Genomic DNA, 15,629 nt, shown 5'->3' with positions numbered 1-15,629 from the left:
TCCCTTTGCCTCAGCCTGGAAATGTCAGTCCAAAAATACACAAGGGCATTTTATTTTGGTCCTGGGTCAGCAGGAGCTTCAAAAGCAGGACTGACCACCTCTTCACTTAGACAGCTGAGGGTTAAACAAAGGACATCTTCTAATTTCTCAAGACTGTGTAAAATAGCTGCCGTGCAAAGAGCTGGAGAAACTCCTGGTGAGATAAACAGCCAGAGTCACGTTCTCTGCTGACTGGGGAAGGGGAAGGGGCTGATAACAACAATCTTATCACTGCACCCGGCTGTCTCAGCCCCTCCACCCTTTGTAATCATGGTGTGGTCCATGTGTGTTCAGTGCACCACGTCACTAGGGACTTTGGTTTCCCTCATCATTGATAATACATAAGTATTCTTAGTAAGTTTGCACAGAAACAGAAAACATATAATCTAAACGTTATTTCTAGGTTTTGGGATCAAATTGAGAAAGCTTCTTTATCTGTGTCCCAGTTTCAGGGGCAGGCCGACATCAGGTTTATCAAGGGTGGAGACCATTTGCCTGTTCAAGGGTCAGAGGCCGAAAGTCATGTTTGGGTCACAGCTTGTACAGTTTACATTTTTATGTCATGTGCACCTCAGACTTTTACATTTATCATGATGGGCGGAAAAAAGCTTATTCTGCATTAAGTGCAAATATCTAAACCTCTTCACGTCAGGGTTTCAGATTAAAGCAAATGTAATACCTGAGTTTTTAATACATGCTTTAAAATGTAAGGGAAATTAAGCAGCGTGTATCCAAGTTACATTTTGCTATTTTCACAAAAGGGAAAACTATTTTATAGTTTATATTTACAGTATATTTTAGGCCTCTTTCAGACATGCAACAAACTCCTGAAATTATCCAAAGGGGCTGAATGTGAGAACGCAAATGTACGAGTCAGTTGAAAATGAGTTTATCCCGTCTGACCCCGATGGAAATGTCTGGAAAATGTATGAGTGATCCCATGTGAGAATAGAGTAGGAAAATGTCTGGAAATTCCCAGTGAACAAGCAGATCATCGTCTCAGCCTCAACCAGTGCAGTTTCCCTCTCACCTTTGACCTGTGAGATCTAGTCAGTTCCTCTTAGGGTGACTTGAGATAAGGATGATCAAGGAACCATTATCACCCAAATTTAACCTGTGAATCTGTCTAAGTGCAAATTTACATGTTAGTAATAATTAAAAATAAATGAAGGAATGAAGAACTGAACATTAGAGCCAAATTTGAAAGGAGGCAAAACATATTCGAAAATGTGAAGAATATGAAGGAATCTCAGCGCTCTCTGAAATCACCGTACACACGAGGACCCCTGCTGGTTGACATGTATATTTATGAACAATGCTCAACTTCTGTTCTTTATCGTCAACTGACATTAAATGACAGTCAAACTTTAACTTAGCTCCGGTAACTCTCACTCTCTTTGTTTTCTTGACTCTGAATTCCTATCGTGTTCATTCAGGATCATGATACCAAGAAAAGTGAAGCAGAAGCTATAAGCTCCAGTGGACTGAATTCACCCGGATCTAGTTATTGAATAAAGTTTGTAACCTGCTCATCAATTTGGACAAAGACCTGTAGTGATGATAAGTCAGTACGTGATCCTCTATTAAAGACCCAATCATCAAGGACAGATAAAATATCAGTAATTCACAAGTTCAGATGAAGATAAGTGACAACACAGACAGGTTAGTGTCACATGAGCACAGACCAGCCCACACAAACGTGCATTATTGGTGTATACAATTTAAGAAAGGCAGCATTATTCTATAAAACACAATACATTTTAAATCTAGTAAAAGCAAAAAAATATTCCTGAATTCACAAAGGTTGCCAGGCTTTTTAGGACTTTTATCATTAAAGTATTATTATTACAACTTTTACCATCATCATCTATGTTCTTCCCTATTTAACCATTTGTTTCTATTTTATGTAGCACTTTGAACTTCGTGTCACTGTTTTAAATTGACCACTAGAGGTCGCTCACTGCATGAGTGAATAACTCGAACATGTGTTTCAGTAGATCATTGATTTTACATGACACTTTCCTGATATTTTAGACTTTGGATTCTGAAAACCACATTGTTGTTGTGTTTTGCCGACTGTTTACTTGTCGTCTTGAATATAACTATTAATTTAGCATCTCTTAATTTTGCATTTTTACACATTCTAACTTCACTGATGTCCAGAACAATTTGCTCAGATGACATATTCTGTTAAATCCATTGTTTAACTGGAAGTCAAAGTAAAACTCAAGCACCAGGGATTTCTGCAACCAGATGAACTTCACATAATCACAATCAGACTCCAGCTCCTGCTCTAAATCTGCATCAGGTATTACTTCATACTACGAGAAAGGAACCTGGCATGAACCTCACAATATTTTTTCCAAGTGGCCACAAGAAGAAAAACATGTCACAGATGTAAATAACATAAAAACCTCAAATGTCTAACTTCAGGAACCCAGCAGCCAGCAGGGGGCAGCCTCAGGACATCACATGGAAACCAGCAGCAGACTGTGATTCTTGTCAGAAGGCGTCAGAAGACAAGTTTGGAAACTACTGGGTTATTCTCTAACAATAGGTTTTTAAAGCATGTTAAATCCTCCAGTATCTAAAATCCAAAAATATATAGGTAACTTTTAAGTAAGGTAGTAAAGTAGAAACTATTATTTCTGAAGTGTGTGTAAAAAGCAGCATAGAATGACTCGGACACACACGATAATTTGTCCACACTACTTCTTAGTGTGCTTAGTTCTTAGTTCTTCAACACGAAGGTCGCCGGTTCGATTCCCCAATACTCCTTATCTTCGTGCCGGCAATATACTGAACTCTTAAAATTTGCAGGATTTCAATCACCTATTAATTGCAAAATATATTACACTATGTAAATTTAAATTCATTAGATTTTTTTTTTAAAACTGCGCAATGGGCTTCTGCGCATGATGTGCGCAATGGGTACATCCAGTGCGTCTTGGGGTTAGAGGATGATGGTGTGACGTTAATATTTTGTTTTACATTGAATTTGTCACGTCATGATAATTCAGTCTCTTGTGCCGCCCTCTCGGCATTTTTCACCCTAGGCAACCGCCTATGTCGCCTGTAACAGGAGCCGCCCCTGGCTGGACAGGGAGAGAGATGAGAGAGACAGAGAAGAAGAGAGAGGAATGTGAGGAGCTGGATGGAGGAGAAACTCTTCTGCTGCGTCGTCACAGCGTTGAATTACAGCCACAGCTGGACAAAACATCTGCAATACTGACCCCAATCTGCACTATTCATAAGAAGGAAGCTTTGTAATCCATCACTAGAAGCTGCAAGAGATTCAAAACGCTGGTTGAGCACAGAAATACAAAGTGCATAAGAAGAGAGGGATGATGAAGTATAATACAATATATATATATTCAAGAGGAATCTGTAAACATGATTCACTTTGAATTTAAAAAAGCACCAAGGGAAGAAAACCTGCTTCCATGTGGTTTTCCAAACAGTTTCTAGCTCAGGTTCAGTGGGACATTGTTCAGAGGAAAGTCCAAGAGTTATTACGAAGGCAGGGGAAGTTTTCCGCTAAATGTTATTCACAGTTGTGGTTGAGCCACTTAAAAGTTTGGCACAAACAATTTAAAGCATCTGGACAATCCTGCAGAGACTAGATTGTCTAACAAAACTAACACTTTCACTCATTAAAGGATTCTTCATTTATCTAGTTCTAGCTAGTTATACACAAATATTAACTGATATAATATACTCATATCATCTGCTGTAGTTTCTAATCACTTCATTAATCATCTGAATAGGAAGAAAGAACTGACCATGTCTCAGTAATGTATTCTGATGACATTTGAATTACTTGGAGAAAAAACACAAAGCGCAGGAGATGTACATCTTCATTTTTTTTAGATCCACCGATGTCTTCTTGACACGTGTGACGAGCCAGAATGTTTAAAGCCGCACAGACACAAACATTTAACATGCATCACACTGTTAAAAACGTAATAATTCTTCTTCAGTTCATACACAGGGTGTCTGCAGCTGTAAACAACACCTCCTCAAATTAAATTGAAGACCAAACTGTTGATGGAAATACACAACCGAAAGTGAAAATACACTTGTTCTGAGTAAACACATTTACATCGCTTTACATTGTTCCAAGAAATACGGTCAACACACAACGCAGGAGCTTGTTTTTCCCCAGGTTCATTAACCAGCTCGCAGGCTGGTTAGACGGAAATTAGTTCAACACAGAAACTTAATCAGAAAGAGAATAATGATGCAACTGATAATTCAGTAGAAACATTTTCATGAGAATCTGAATTTGGGATAATTGAAAACTATTTAAGGCCTTGTATTTGTACTTGTTAAGGACAAGTAGTCACTGTAAGGATATTTACACTCTGTGTGAAATCTTACAGGAATCGTAAAACATTAAAAACATTCTACTCAGGGTTGTTTGATTTGAAATAAATCTAAATTCCTGGTAAACCTTTTATGGGAGGACTTCATTAGGCTTTTTATCTGCCATGAGTGGTTCGTACTTGCAGTGATTGCTCAGTCTTTCTATACCTCATTTAAAATGTTATGAATAAAACAAATAGCATTTAATGATATTGTCAAGATCACTATAGGGAAATGTCTTGCACATTGTGTTAAAAGTGTTAAAACATAGGCACTCCACTTTAGAAATATGGCACAATAAATCTTTATAAACATTTAGAAATACTGACAGACAATTGCATCCCTTCTCTTTTCTTTCATTTTTTTTGGACGATTAAACAATAGGGAACCTTGTTGAGGAAGTGTCTCCCTCAGATAAACACTCTGACTCCTTCTTCTCTTTTACTTTGACAGCTGCTTCAGTTTTTCTCTGCCTTTCCCTCGGGCCCAGGGTCGGACCGAGGCTTCTAGTCCTTCTTCTTGGGCTCGGTGAGAAGAATGACTTTTCCAATGTTCTGGCGCTCGTGCATGCGCCTCATGGCGTCAGCGACCTGGACAGAGACAGGATGTGAACCCAAGGTCAGTTTCCATCCAAAACAAGAGACAATATCGTGATGTGTCCCAATTGTGCAGGAATTAGCCTCTAAATTGGCAAAAAAACTATAATATGAATGGACAGGTCAAAGGTTTCTGACCGAAGACTTAACATTTGATCTATTGTTGAAAAAATAACCAAATAACGGCCTCAGATTATATTTTCTTGGTGCATATGAAATCTAAAAAAACAAGATATTAATTGGGCCAGTGCTGCAGTGACAACATGCGCCCACACTAATGACTAATGATGATGATGAGATAAAAACAAATATCTATGCTATGCGCACACACACACACACACACTCACACAAACACACATATCCTTGACATCCTAACTAGCAGTGGATGCCACGACAACAAAAAGATCGTCCCCTAGCAACGACTGTTCAGTACCACATCTCCTGCAGGATATGAATGAAGCGAGGAAAACACCCGGAGAACTTTTCTAAGGTTGTGAGGCACAACATGCTTTAGTGGAGATGTAGTGAGGAACACATACAACATTAAGTATGTAAATATTATATACTTAAGCAAATCTAGTGTATTTCAAGGTCAAACTAATGCTTGTGTGCAGCAAATCACCGACACAAGACGTCTTTACAGTTACAGTGACTTTTAGAGGTCGATAAACAAACTATACTCCTAGCATCTATTCCTCGTTTCAGATTTACATATAACGGGACCGAACTGACCTCCTCGAAGTGATGGCAGGAGTCGATGCGGGGCTTGATCTTGCCCTGCCTGTAGAGCTCCAGCAGCTCCGACATGGTCCTGTTGACGAGCTGATGGTCGTCCAGGTAGCCCAGGTGGAAGCCGCCGATGGCCTTGTTGGTCTGCATCAGTTTCAAGGCGTTGATGGAGAGCTGGTTGTACCAGAGCTTCATCAGTGCCATCAGGTTCCTTTTCGGGCCCGTCACACCATTGGCTGCACCTGGAATGACAAACAATGAATCAGAACAGGAATCTGACACAGAGAAGATCACAAATGGAGTCTTCCCACCCGAAAATACCTGCACATTCCAAATTAAAGGAGTATTATGATGCTTAGTTTAATTGCCTTTTTTTGCTTCCACTCGTCTGATGTTATTCTGGGATGTGTGCACTGTAAACACAACCTCAGGGCACAGCTAGTATAAAGGGAAAAGGAGCCACAGGATGTGCATTAAGAAATGTCAATAAAACTGTGACCTTGGAATTTCTATTAAACTTAACGGGGAAAAGCAGTTTTGGTTTTTTTCCAGCTTGAGAAACTCCTCTGTCTCCTTTCATTCATCATTAGCGCCACATATCACATTACTGCACACTGAACACTTGGTTAGAATTAAGCTCAAAAAGAAAAAGAGAGACAGCTTCAGTTGGACCTCTGGGGATCCGTGGTTTCTGCAAACCTTCGGATTTTGATTATATGAAGGGAAACGTGAAACACGACCCGTATTTCATCATATTCACAGAAATTAAACGGCTTGTTGAAAAAGCTATTTTCTTCCCTATTTAATTGAGCAATATGTATTCTAAACGTGCGAGAGATGCTGTGAAGGCCACAATGTGAAAACCTAAAACCAAATTATCCTTCAAGTCCAATATATTGTAATCAGATTATGGAAAACAGCCTTATTAAGATTTAATCAGGTAAAAAAATGCAACAAATGCATGGAACACTTTCTCCAAATGTCTTACCAAAGACTATCAGACTTCCCATGGGTTTTAACAAATCAAAGCCTTTCTGGGTGTCTGAGCCACCAAGTGGGTCCAGGACGATGTCCACACCTGCAGAGAGACGATAAGACGGAGGTGAAGGGTTTTTGCACGTTCAAAAAACAAAAAAACAGAAGTTCTGTTCAGATTTAAACATGAAAACATGAACTTTGCGCGACAGAAATGTGACAAGTGTCCTATCTCACCCTTGGGCCTGATTTTGCGGACCTCCTCCACGTAGTCTCTGGTACGGTAGTCGATGGGGTGAGTTACGCCGCCCTGGGTGATGGTCTCGTGCTTGGAGGCTGATGCGGTGCCGAAAACGGTCACATCCGCCACCGTCTGACACAGCTGGGTGGCAGCGATACCCACACCACCTACAGATGTGCAGACAGCAGCACAAACACATGAGAGCTGCAGGGATTTCTACTTTCAGCAGCTGAGCCTATCAACCTCTGTGAGATCTCTGTTCTCTCTCTAAAACTCAGTAACATCTAACAATGAAACGACTCAGACTGTAAACTGCTGCCGTAGCACAGAGCCGATCTGAGAGAAGAATCACCTCCTACACACTTGCTCAACAAGGTTTTTATTTCGAAATATGTATCTGCCATTCACCTGGGCTCATACTGCACATTCACAGCCTTTATGGTTAAACAACGGTCATGTCATGAAAGTAAATTCACCGCATTTCAATAATTCCCTTTGCTCAATTTAATATAATATAATATAATTTACTCTGATGTGACACCTCTCAGACCTTGGTTATTTATGAGCTACAGAAAATGACTCATGTTTGCGTGTGACAGAGCCGGAGCCCCTTCGTGAATTGTCCGATGTTGCCATAGCGACCGTGCCCACATCTTCACCTGTGACCTGCGGTGTCTCGGCACAGCAACGCGGCCGCATTCAACCGAGCGATTTGTGACCTGGAGTAAATGAGCTGTGTGACTCTTCACATGTTGCCCATTGGACTGGGAGACATGCGTGTTGAAACTATTAAATCATGGAGACCAATCAAACTGCGTTTAGATTCAAAACTCTTTTTTCTGTGCCACATTAATACAGAAACAAACAGGAGGGGACAAAGAGAGAAATTAATTTAACTTGCTGGATTTTGTCATTTATGTACAATTTGTCACTTCCTCAAACATAATTTCTATACTATAATGTTATTTTAATAATTCTTAATTTATTTGCTCATCAGTCAGTGATTTTATTCGGTAAACATGGTTTAAATGCTGCAGCATTACTCACTGTATTGTACATTATATAATCTGTCTGTTCTGTATATGTCTTACCTGCAGCCATGTGTACGAGAACGCTCTTGCCCGGCTTCAGGTTGGCCATCTCGAACAGCATCAAGTAGGCCGTTATGTAGTTGACGGGGATGGCGGCGCCTTCCTCGAAGCTCATATTCTCGGGCATGAGGAAGGTGAGCTCAGCCGGCACGACGACCTCATCCTGCCACATGCCGGAGCGCTTCATCGCGATGACACGATCTCCCACCTGAGGGAGGAGAGACAGAAAAGGTGCAGAGCTGCAGGTTACTGAGTGGACATATGGCTTTGGTAGAAAACAGGCAAACCAAACATGAATACTGCGTTTGGGTGGAGGCATAAAATAAAACCATAGCTGCACGACCATTATACGTGATACTGTTGCATTACAGGTGAAACAGGTGTAATGGGTTTTGGAGAAGAAGCCGGATGTTTTGTGAACATGTCAGAGAGAGGGACGGGTAATTGCCTCTTCCTCGAGCTCAGGTTCTTGTGTCACTTTGCTTCCGATTACAGGAGAGACTGAAGCTGCCCCCCCCCTCCCCCCAGTGGGGCATCTGGTGCCCTCAGATGGAAGATTGAGGTCAAGTCGGCAGGAGGTCGTCTGACGTGATTGTGTCGTTGACGTGAGGTTCAGTTCTCAAGCTGCTGCTCTGTGTCTATGTCCACGTTCATAAGTAGGAAACCCTCAATACCTCATTCATCAGGACTGCAGACAATAAGGCAACTAATGACCAATGACACTATTGGTTATGGATCATTCTGCTGAATACTTTCTTATTTAATAATAATCGTTTGCTCCATATAATGTCAGAATCTGTGTTTGTTTTGTCTGACCCATATTATAGAACCTAAAGATATTTAGTTTAAAATCATGAATGGCCATAGACTTTACTCCACTTCCTCCTACTATCTAGAAATGATTCCAGAATATTGTGGATTAGAAAGTGGCCATCTTGCACTGATGATACTATTTGAATCCAGACCACCAGGGGCAGCCAGGATATTTTGGCTTTTTTTTTGGGGAGCTGTCATCACGTCTTTATATACAGTATAGATATCATATACCTTATATACATATTTATGTTATAAATGAATTGCCAAAAATGTTGTCCCTGTGTTCCTGTGTTTGTGTGAGTGCACAGTGAGGACGTCTGACCTTATGAACGCTGCACCACTTCCTGTGACACATTGTCACTCATGACGATAGACAAATATTCACGCCTACGCACATGCAGGCAAACACACACACACACGTCTGTTGCTGTGAAATAATTCTAACCAGATCCACATCTTTATCGTCTGTTTTCTGTTTAACTTTTCATGCAGATCTTGGGAAACACCCTAAAACCTCTGGATGATCTCATCAAAGTCAAACTGGCTGAGGTCAGTTAACAGAGAGCTGACGTGAGCTTCCCTGAAATCCTGTTTGAAGTGGGACAGTGTGTGTGGAGGGGCGCAGCCGGTTTGAGTCCGTCACTGCAAAAAACCTGCGCCAGAACTCTACAGTTTTCCAGCTGTTTGTATCAGTGCATGGAAACAAAAACACGGTGTGATTACAGGCCAATAGCAGATAAAGAGAGAGCGTGTCCAACCACAGCAGATGTTTTGCTTTGTGTGTTTTACAATACTCTGATCACACGTAACTATAGTCAAAGGCTTAATACTTGTCCTGGTTTTACGAACTTTATCTGTATATCGCAATGCATCATGGGCCAAATATAATTACAGTAGCTGACAGCATTTTTCCACACATTGTAAATTGACAGGCAAGTTGTATTCTTACTGTAGGTGTGGAGAGCAACAGAAATGATGTTAGATCATAAACTGCCTTGGCCAGCTGCCCTCTGCAGTTGTCCAAGTAAGGAAAAAGTAACGAGCCCATTTAGTTATTCAGTAATTGTAATGCCGTTATAAAAGAGTGATAGGAATAGTTGGGATTTTTCTGTCTTAAGGGTTAGGCTCACCATCCAGCACTGTCGTTGCATGGATATAACCCCGGGCATAGAGTCCTTCAATTGAAGATCTCATGACTAGCCCAACAACAGTGGCAGCAAACTGGGACAACTACCAAACATTTTAAACCACAACAAACCAAAGCCAAAAATATGTTTAGTAATCCACAACAGATATAATATAACTCTTTATTGTTTGTGTCCTGGACCTTTATTGCAGAGCGTGAAGTAAGAACTTGATCATCTTCCCTGGCTTATGTGCAGGGAATATTTTATAGTCAGTGTTGTTCATAAAAATGAAACTGACTTTTCTTTATTGCTGTTCATGTGTGTGGTTTATATATATATACATGAGTTTGAATGATTCACGTAACTGCTTTTATAGTTTTTTTTATTCCTTGTGATTCCACAAAGCATTACTGCAACACCTTGTTGAGCGTTATGCTTTTATCTCATGACCAGCCCAACAACAGTGGCCGCAAACTTGGACAACTACCAAACAACATTTTAAACCACAAAAAAACAAAGCCAAAAATATGTTTAGTAATCCACAACAGAATATATATTCACTGAATATTTAATGATTTTTCCTACCTATTTCATAGGTAGTCTGGAGCCACTAGGTGCCTGTGCAGTGGTGTGATATGTAAAAAGGCTCCAGTGTGAATCCAGGCTGTGTCTCACAAACAGCATAGTTCCAATACAATGAGTGGTATAGGAGCCACGTAAAGCAGCAAAATACACTAAATATGGTTCTGTTGTGAATACAAACCATTTTACGTCTGTATGTTTTGCGATGTGATTGTTGTCCTTGCAAGCTGGTCAGGAAGTCTCCAACCAGGGCACCTGTTGCCTTGGGTTATGTTGCAACTATATCACTGCTGGTCAGCTCATGCAATCTTGTGAAGTTTTGCTTTTCATATTAAATGGGCATTTTTTTTTTACATTCTTCACTTCAACCCTCATCTGGATCTTTCATTCCTGCACAGCTGCATCTGGGGCTTTGTGGGATCTGTGTGTTTTGCAGCTTCCGCCCTTCCTTCCTTCAAAAACAAAAAGAGGTGTTGGAACGCCACCACTCCCTCTATAAGATTCTTGTTCTCCGAAAATGGAGAGATGGATGGAGCAAGGAATGAGAGGAGTGGGTTTGGAGCGTACTGAGAGGAGGATGAGGGGAATTTCATAGTGACACTGAGGGAGGAGCTTTGGAAACAGAACACACTAGCAGGAAACAAAGCCCCCTGATCCAGATTCACGCCAAAATGTAATGTTTTCTATCCTGACACCAGAAAACCAGATGCGTAGCTCTGTGACTCTGACGTGATGTTAGTGAATGTGAGGCGCAGGCTGAGGGGGAGGATGCACAAAAGAGATCTCTGCACTGCTTCATTTCTCCTGAAAACACTGTTGCGGATCAAACTTCAACTTGTATTTTCATGAAAGGATGAAATGAATAAGAGAAAAACCGAGATTCACCCAAAAAGCTAATAATTCACCTCTGCTACTCTTTCCCTGGAGCGTTTCCCATCTTCTCTGTGCATGACTGAACAGATTAACCTGGTGTTAAAGCTCCTACGACTTGAGCTGCTTTTTTCACTTTGCACCAGGGCTGAATTGGAAAAGCTGCATGAGGTCAGCTGTAGTGAGTCACTTTACTTTCCACGCTTTTATCAAGGAGGTACAAATTAAACCGGTGCAATTAACCTGTGGAGTCAAGGCCTCTGGTTCTACGCTGCAGGAAGCAGGTATGAGATCAAAGTGTGTGCGACTGCAAATCACTCACACTATCAGGTGTTAATAAAACACACGTGTGGCTTTTAAAGCTGGGCTCATGTTGTGTTATTTGTGGATTTGAAGGAGCAGCGTAAACAAGTAGTATAAAGATTCCGCACATTTTAATGAGGATTAATAAATGACTCTGGAAAGCTCTTATCAAGGCAAATGGAGCCTTCTGTTAACAGCTCAAGGACACATTGTAAATCAAAGCTGTATAAATAGTTATAGCAGCAGAGTGACATTATACACGTTAATGATCTGGACAGAGATAAGTTATTAATGAGCGACACTTTTAGTAGCCTGCAGGTACGACTTCATGCATGGAGATGCTTTAAAAAGATTTAAAAAAAACTGTACAAAACTCCAATTGTCCAAACTCTACAAATATTAATATCTAAACCTCAGATGAGCTTATTAATGTACTTTTCTTAAAATAAAGACAGAAGTGATGCTGTGGTTTTCACTTGTCTGAGAGAAACCAATAGAAAAACCCTGTTGATATGTTGGGAAAAGACCAGCAGCTTTGAGCAGGAGTCAGAATTTATGATGCACGTTTCCACAACCAAACCCCCACTTCCACTTCTTCCAGTAAAACAATGCTGTGTTTGAATGCAGTGGGGAAACTTCATCCCTCAGTGTGTTGGTGTTTCCTCACCTTCCTGTCCTTCACCTCCTCCCCCACAGCCTCGATGACCCCGGAGCCCTCCATCCCCATGACGACCGGCGGGGGGGGCAGCGGCTCGTACAGACCCTGTCTCCCCATCAGCTCGGCGAAGTTCAGCCCGGCCGCCTTGACCCGCAGCAGCACGTCCCCGGGCCCCAGCTTCACTTCTCCCTGCTTCGTCTCCTGCAGCTTCACCTTGTCGTAGCCGCCGTAACCCGTCAGCACCAGGGCCCGGCAGGTTGGAGCTTTCTCTCCAGACATGATGGAGACGTGTGATGTGACTCTGCGGGGGGTCAGTCCAGATCCTGCAGCCTCACCCGGTGAAGAAGTGGAAGAGGCCTGATGGTTGGTAAAAACTTTGTGGGATAGGAGGTTCCTCTGAGGAGACTGTGATTCGTTGCAGGACGAGATTGAAAGTCTGAGGTTTCCTGTGCGCGCTCCGTGCAACAAGTCACCAAGTGTCAAAATAAATATAATGAGATACAAGTTCCTGGGGGGATTTTCACAATAAAATAACGGATCGTGCTTGAAAAATGAAAATAAAAGAGGTTTATCGAGACATTCCCCACACAAACAATTAATTAATTTTACCGCTATAAAATTGTTTTAAATCAATCCAAAGTAGATATTGAAATGCCATGAACTCCTTCAGATTACATTTGAAAAATGAAAGTCGAAGAGTACTCCAACAACAGAACAAGCAAACATATAAACTTACATTATTCATATATAACGATTGAACAAAAAAGGTAACAATACGAATAAGAACAAAATACAAAATCAAACTGAAAAATGTGACCTCCCTGTTGGAGTCTAAATTCTTCTTACAGTTTTACAATTTTTGCAGTGAAAGTTTGGATTGGACTGTGATCTTCTCTTCATTCGAACTGTTCCTTATCCACAAGTCTTTGCTCATATCAATAGCAGTTTCCAACTTCTTGCTCACTTGTATGGTTTGCTCTATCAAAAGAGCATTCAGTTTTTCTAAAGCGATTTTCTCTTTTTTCCTGAGGATCAGAACCCCGAGCACTGTAAGAGAGAACAACCCAAACATGATTTGTATGAAATGCTTCTGTTTAAGCTGCATTATGCCGATCTATTAAAACCAAACAGCTCAGCTATGTCTGCAATGACTACATGAATACATGTATGATAATATAGATAAGGTAAAAGCTATTTTATACAGCCAAGATCATAGGCCTATCATAGATCTTGATTTGGCATTGATCATTGATTCTGACCTGTTACCATTTGCTGCATGTCCTCCCCTTGTCTCTCTGTCTTCCCTTGCTCTCCTTCCTATCAATCAAAGGCAATAAAAAGCGCCAAATATGCTTAAAAGAAATGTCGCCTGTGACCATTATTTTGCGTGTGAATGGGCATGCAATGATAAACTTCAAAGTAAAAAGCTTGCAGCTTACGGCTTATTACAGTACAATAAGAACAGCACAAACGCCATCAACAGTCAATAAATCACTATAATCAATCACTATATGACATGGTCCATTTAATGGTCACTTTAAAAACACCGTTGAGCCATTTTGCGACGCCCATTGAATATTCCTCCAGAATACGTGAATTTTCACCACTTTCAAATTTTCTGCAAATTTTGGTCAGAATATGAGCATGTTAAAGCCCTCAAAAAGCCAATTAATTTGCCTGAATTAATTTAAATAGGGCCTCACCTGTCAGTGCATTTCAGTGCTCAGATGTCAAAATAGTATTTAATTTAGTTTGTTTTGATCTTATATTATCGTTTAACTTCCTGTGCTTTCACAGCTCTGTTTCTAACTTGACTCAGACAGTGACAGGGCTGTGTGGCTGGCAGCTCAGAGCTGTGGAGAGATTCAAACCTCGGACACTGGAGCAGTGGGAGGGAGCACTGGGATCATCTGAGGCCACAGCTGGAGGAGAACACACTCACAGCTCCACTCCTCTGTCTGTCTGTCACAAGCTCAAGTTTACAGATCACACGACGCATCCTTATCATGCAATAAATACATGTCTGTCAGGAGATGGGTTACCTCCCCTGAGAGATACTAACCTTACCTCCCTGAGAGAAGAAGACTCTCGTTTGAGAAACACAAAACATATACACTGACACAATTCATTATTTCAATATAAATGTATTTAGGATATTTTCAGTCTATGGGCTTGTATGTGAAACATCTGGAACATCTGGTTGAATGATTATTAGGGTGAAATATTTAGGCTCACATCTGTGCCACATCCTTCACGATGACATTTACTCGCTGGTATCACCTTAGACATTGTTGCCCCCGGCAACTGGAGCTGCTTTCTCATCTTGTCATTGTGGCTGTGTGACAGGAAGTGAGCGGATGGTTAGAGGATTTTTTTAAGAAGACATCTGAAAGGTCAGATTTGGATTTTTACGCTTCTGTCATTCAGGTTGAGAGGAAGGTGTGTGTCCGCACAAACACACACACACACACACACACACACAGACACACACACAGACACACACACAGACACACACACACACACACACACACACACACACACACACACACACATTAATCAAATCAAACCCTCTGTGATCTGGTTTAAAATAAAATCTTTAAAAAAGAAACTATCATGATCTTTATTGCTCTAAGGTTGGTGTCTTGAATTTCTTGAACTAAAAACTTAAAATAAACAAAATACGAAGTTGAATCCGTACATTTGAAATCAGCTTTAGCATTGAAATTCATGAAAAACTGAAGGGCCCTGACTGTGCCAAGTACATTTATGTGCCAACCTCTTCCTTTTGACCAGTAGATGGCGCTAAGGCACTAGTCAGAAGTTCGGTTCTGCTCATTTATGTTTTCTTTTTACTGATGACAAATAAACTGTGATGACGTGATGTTGTGGTGAAATGAGTAACACGTCCAGGTTGACTCAGGTTAAATATGCAGACACTTGTCTCAGCAGTGTAACATGACAACAATCAGTATCTTTTATTATCAGCTTTGTATTGATCAGCTTTTTATAAATTGCATTCATCGACAATCCAAACAATTTAAATGCAAACACAACGTCTCAAATCTTGACTAAAAAGGAGAAGACTGAAGAATGCTCTTATATAATCTGCGACTCTTTCACAACACATAAAGTAAAAAAGAAAATAATTCAATAAAATTAAACATTTAAATAGCTGCAGGCAAACACAGCAGCTCCCATCCCTCTGTTAGTTCCAGTTACAATTCATTGTACTGTTTA

General features: G+C 40.8%; 1 protein-coding gene across 1 annotated transcript; it reads right to left on the bottom strand.

Annotated features, from left to right (window-relative positions):
- Positions 1-4,680: 4,680 nt before the first annotated feature.
- On the bottom strand, positions 4,681-12,671 carry LOC133028217 (synaptic vesicle membrane protein VAT-1 homolog). Its single transcript, XM_061095411.1, has 6 exons — positions 12,402-12,671; positions 8,037-8,244; positions 6,942-7,112; positions 6,718-6,807; positions 5,733-5,971; positions 4,681-4,994 (listed from the first exon to the last, which is right to left on the bottom strand). The coding sequence occupies exons 1-6, from the start codon at positions 12,669-12,671 to the stop codon at positions 4,911-4,913; spliced, it is 1,062 nt and encodes a 353-aa protein (XP_060951394.1). The 3' UTR covers positions 4,681-4,910.
- Between the last annotated feature and the right edge of the window lie 2,958 nt (positions 12,672-15,629).

The sequence above is a fragment of the Limanda limanda genome, chromosome 21 (assembly GCF_963576545.1).
Source record: "Limanda limanda chromosome 21, fLimLim1.1, whole genome shotgun sequence".
In the NCBI taxonomy this organism is placed as follows: Eukaryota; Metazoa; Chordata; class Actinopteri; order Pleuronectiformes; family Pleuronectidae; genus Limanda; species Limanda limanda.
The sequence above is the reverse complement of the archived record's forward strand: the minus strand, read 5'-3'. Positions and strand labels throughout refer to the sequence as shown.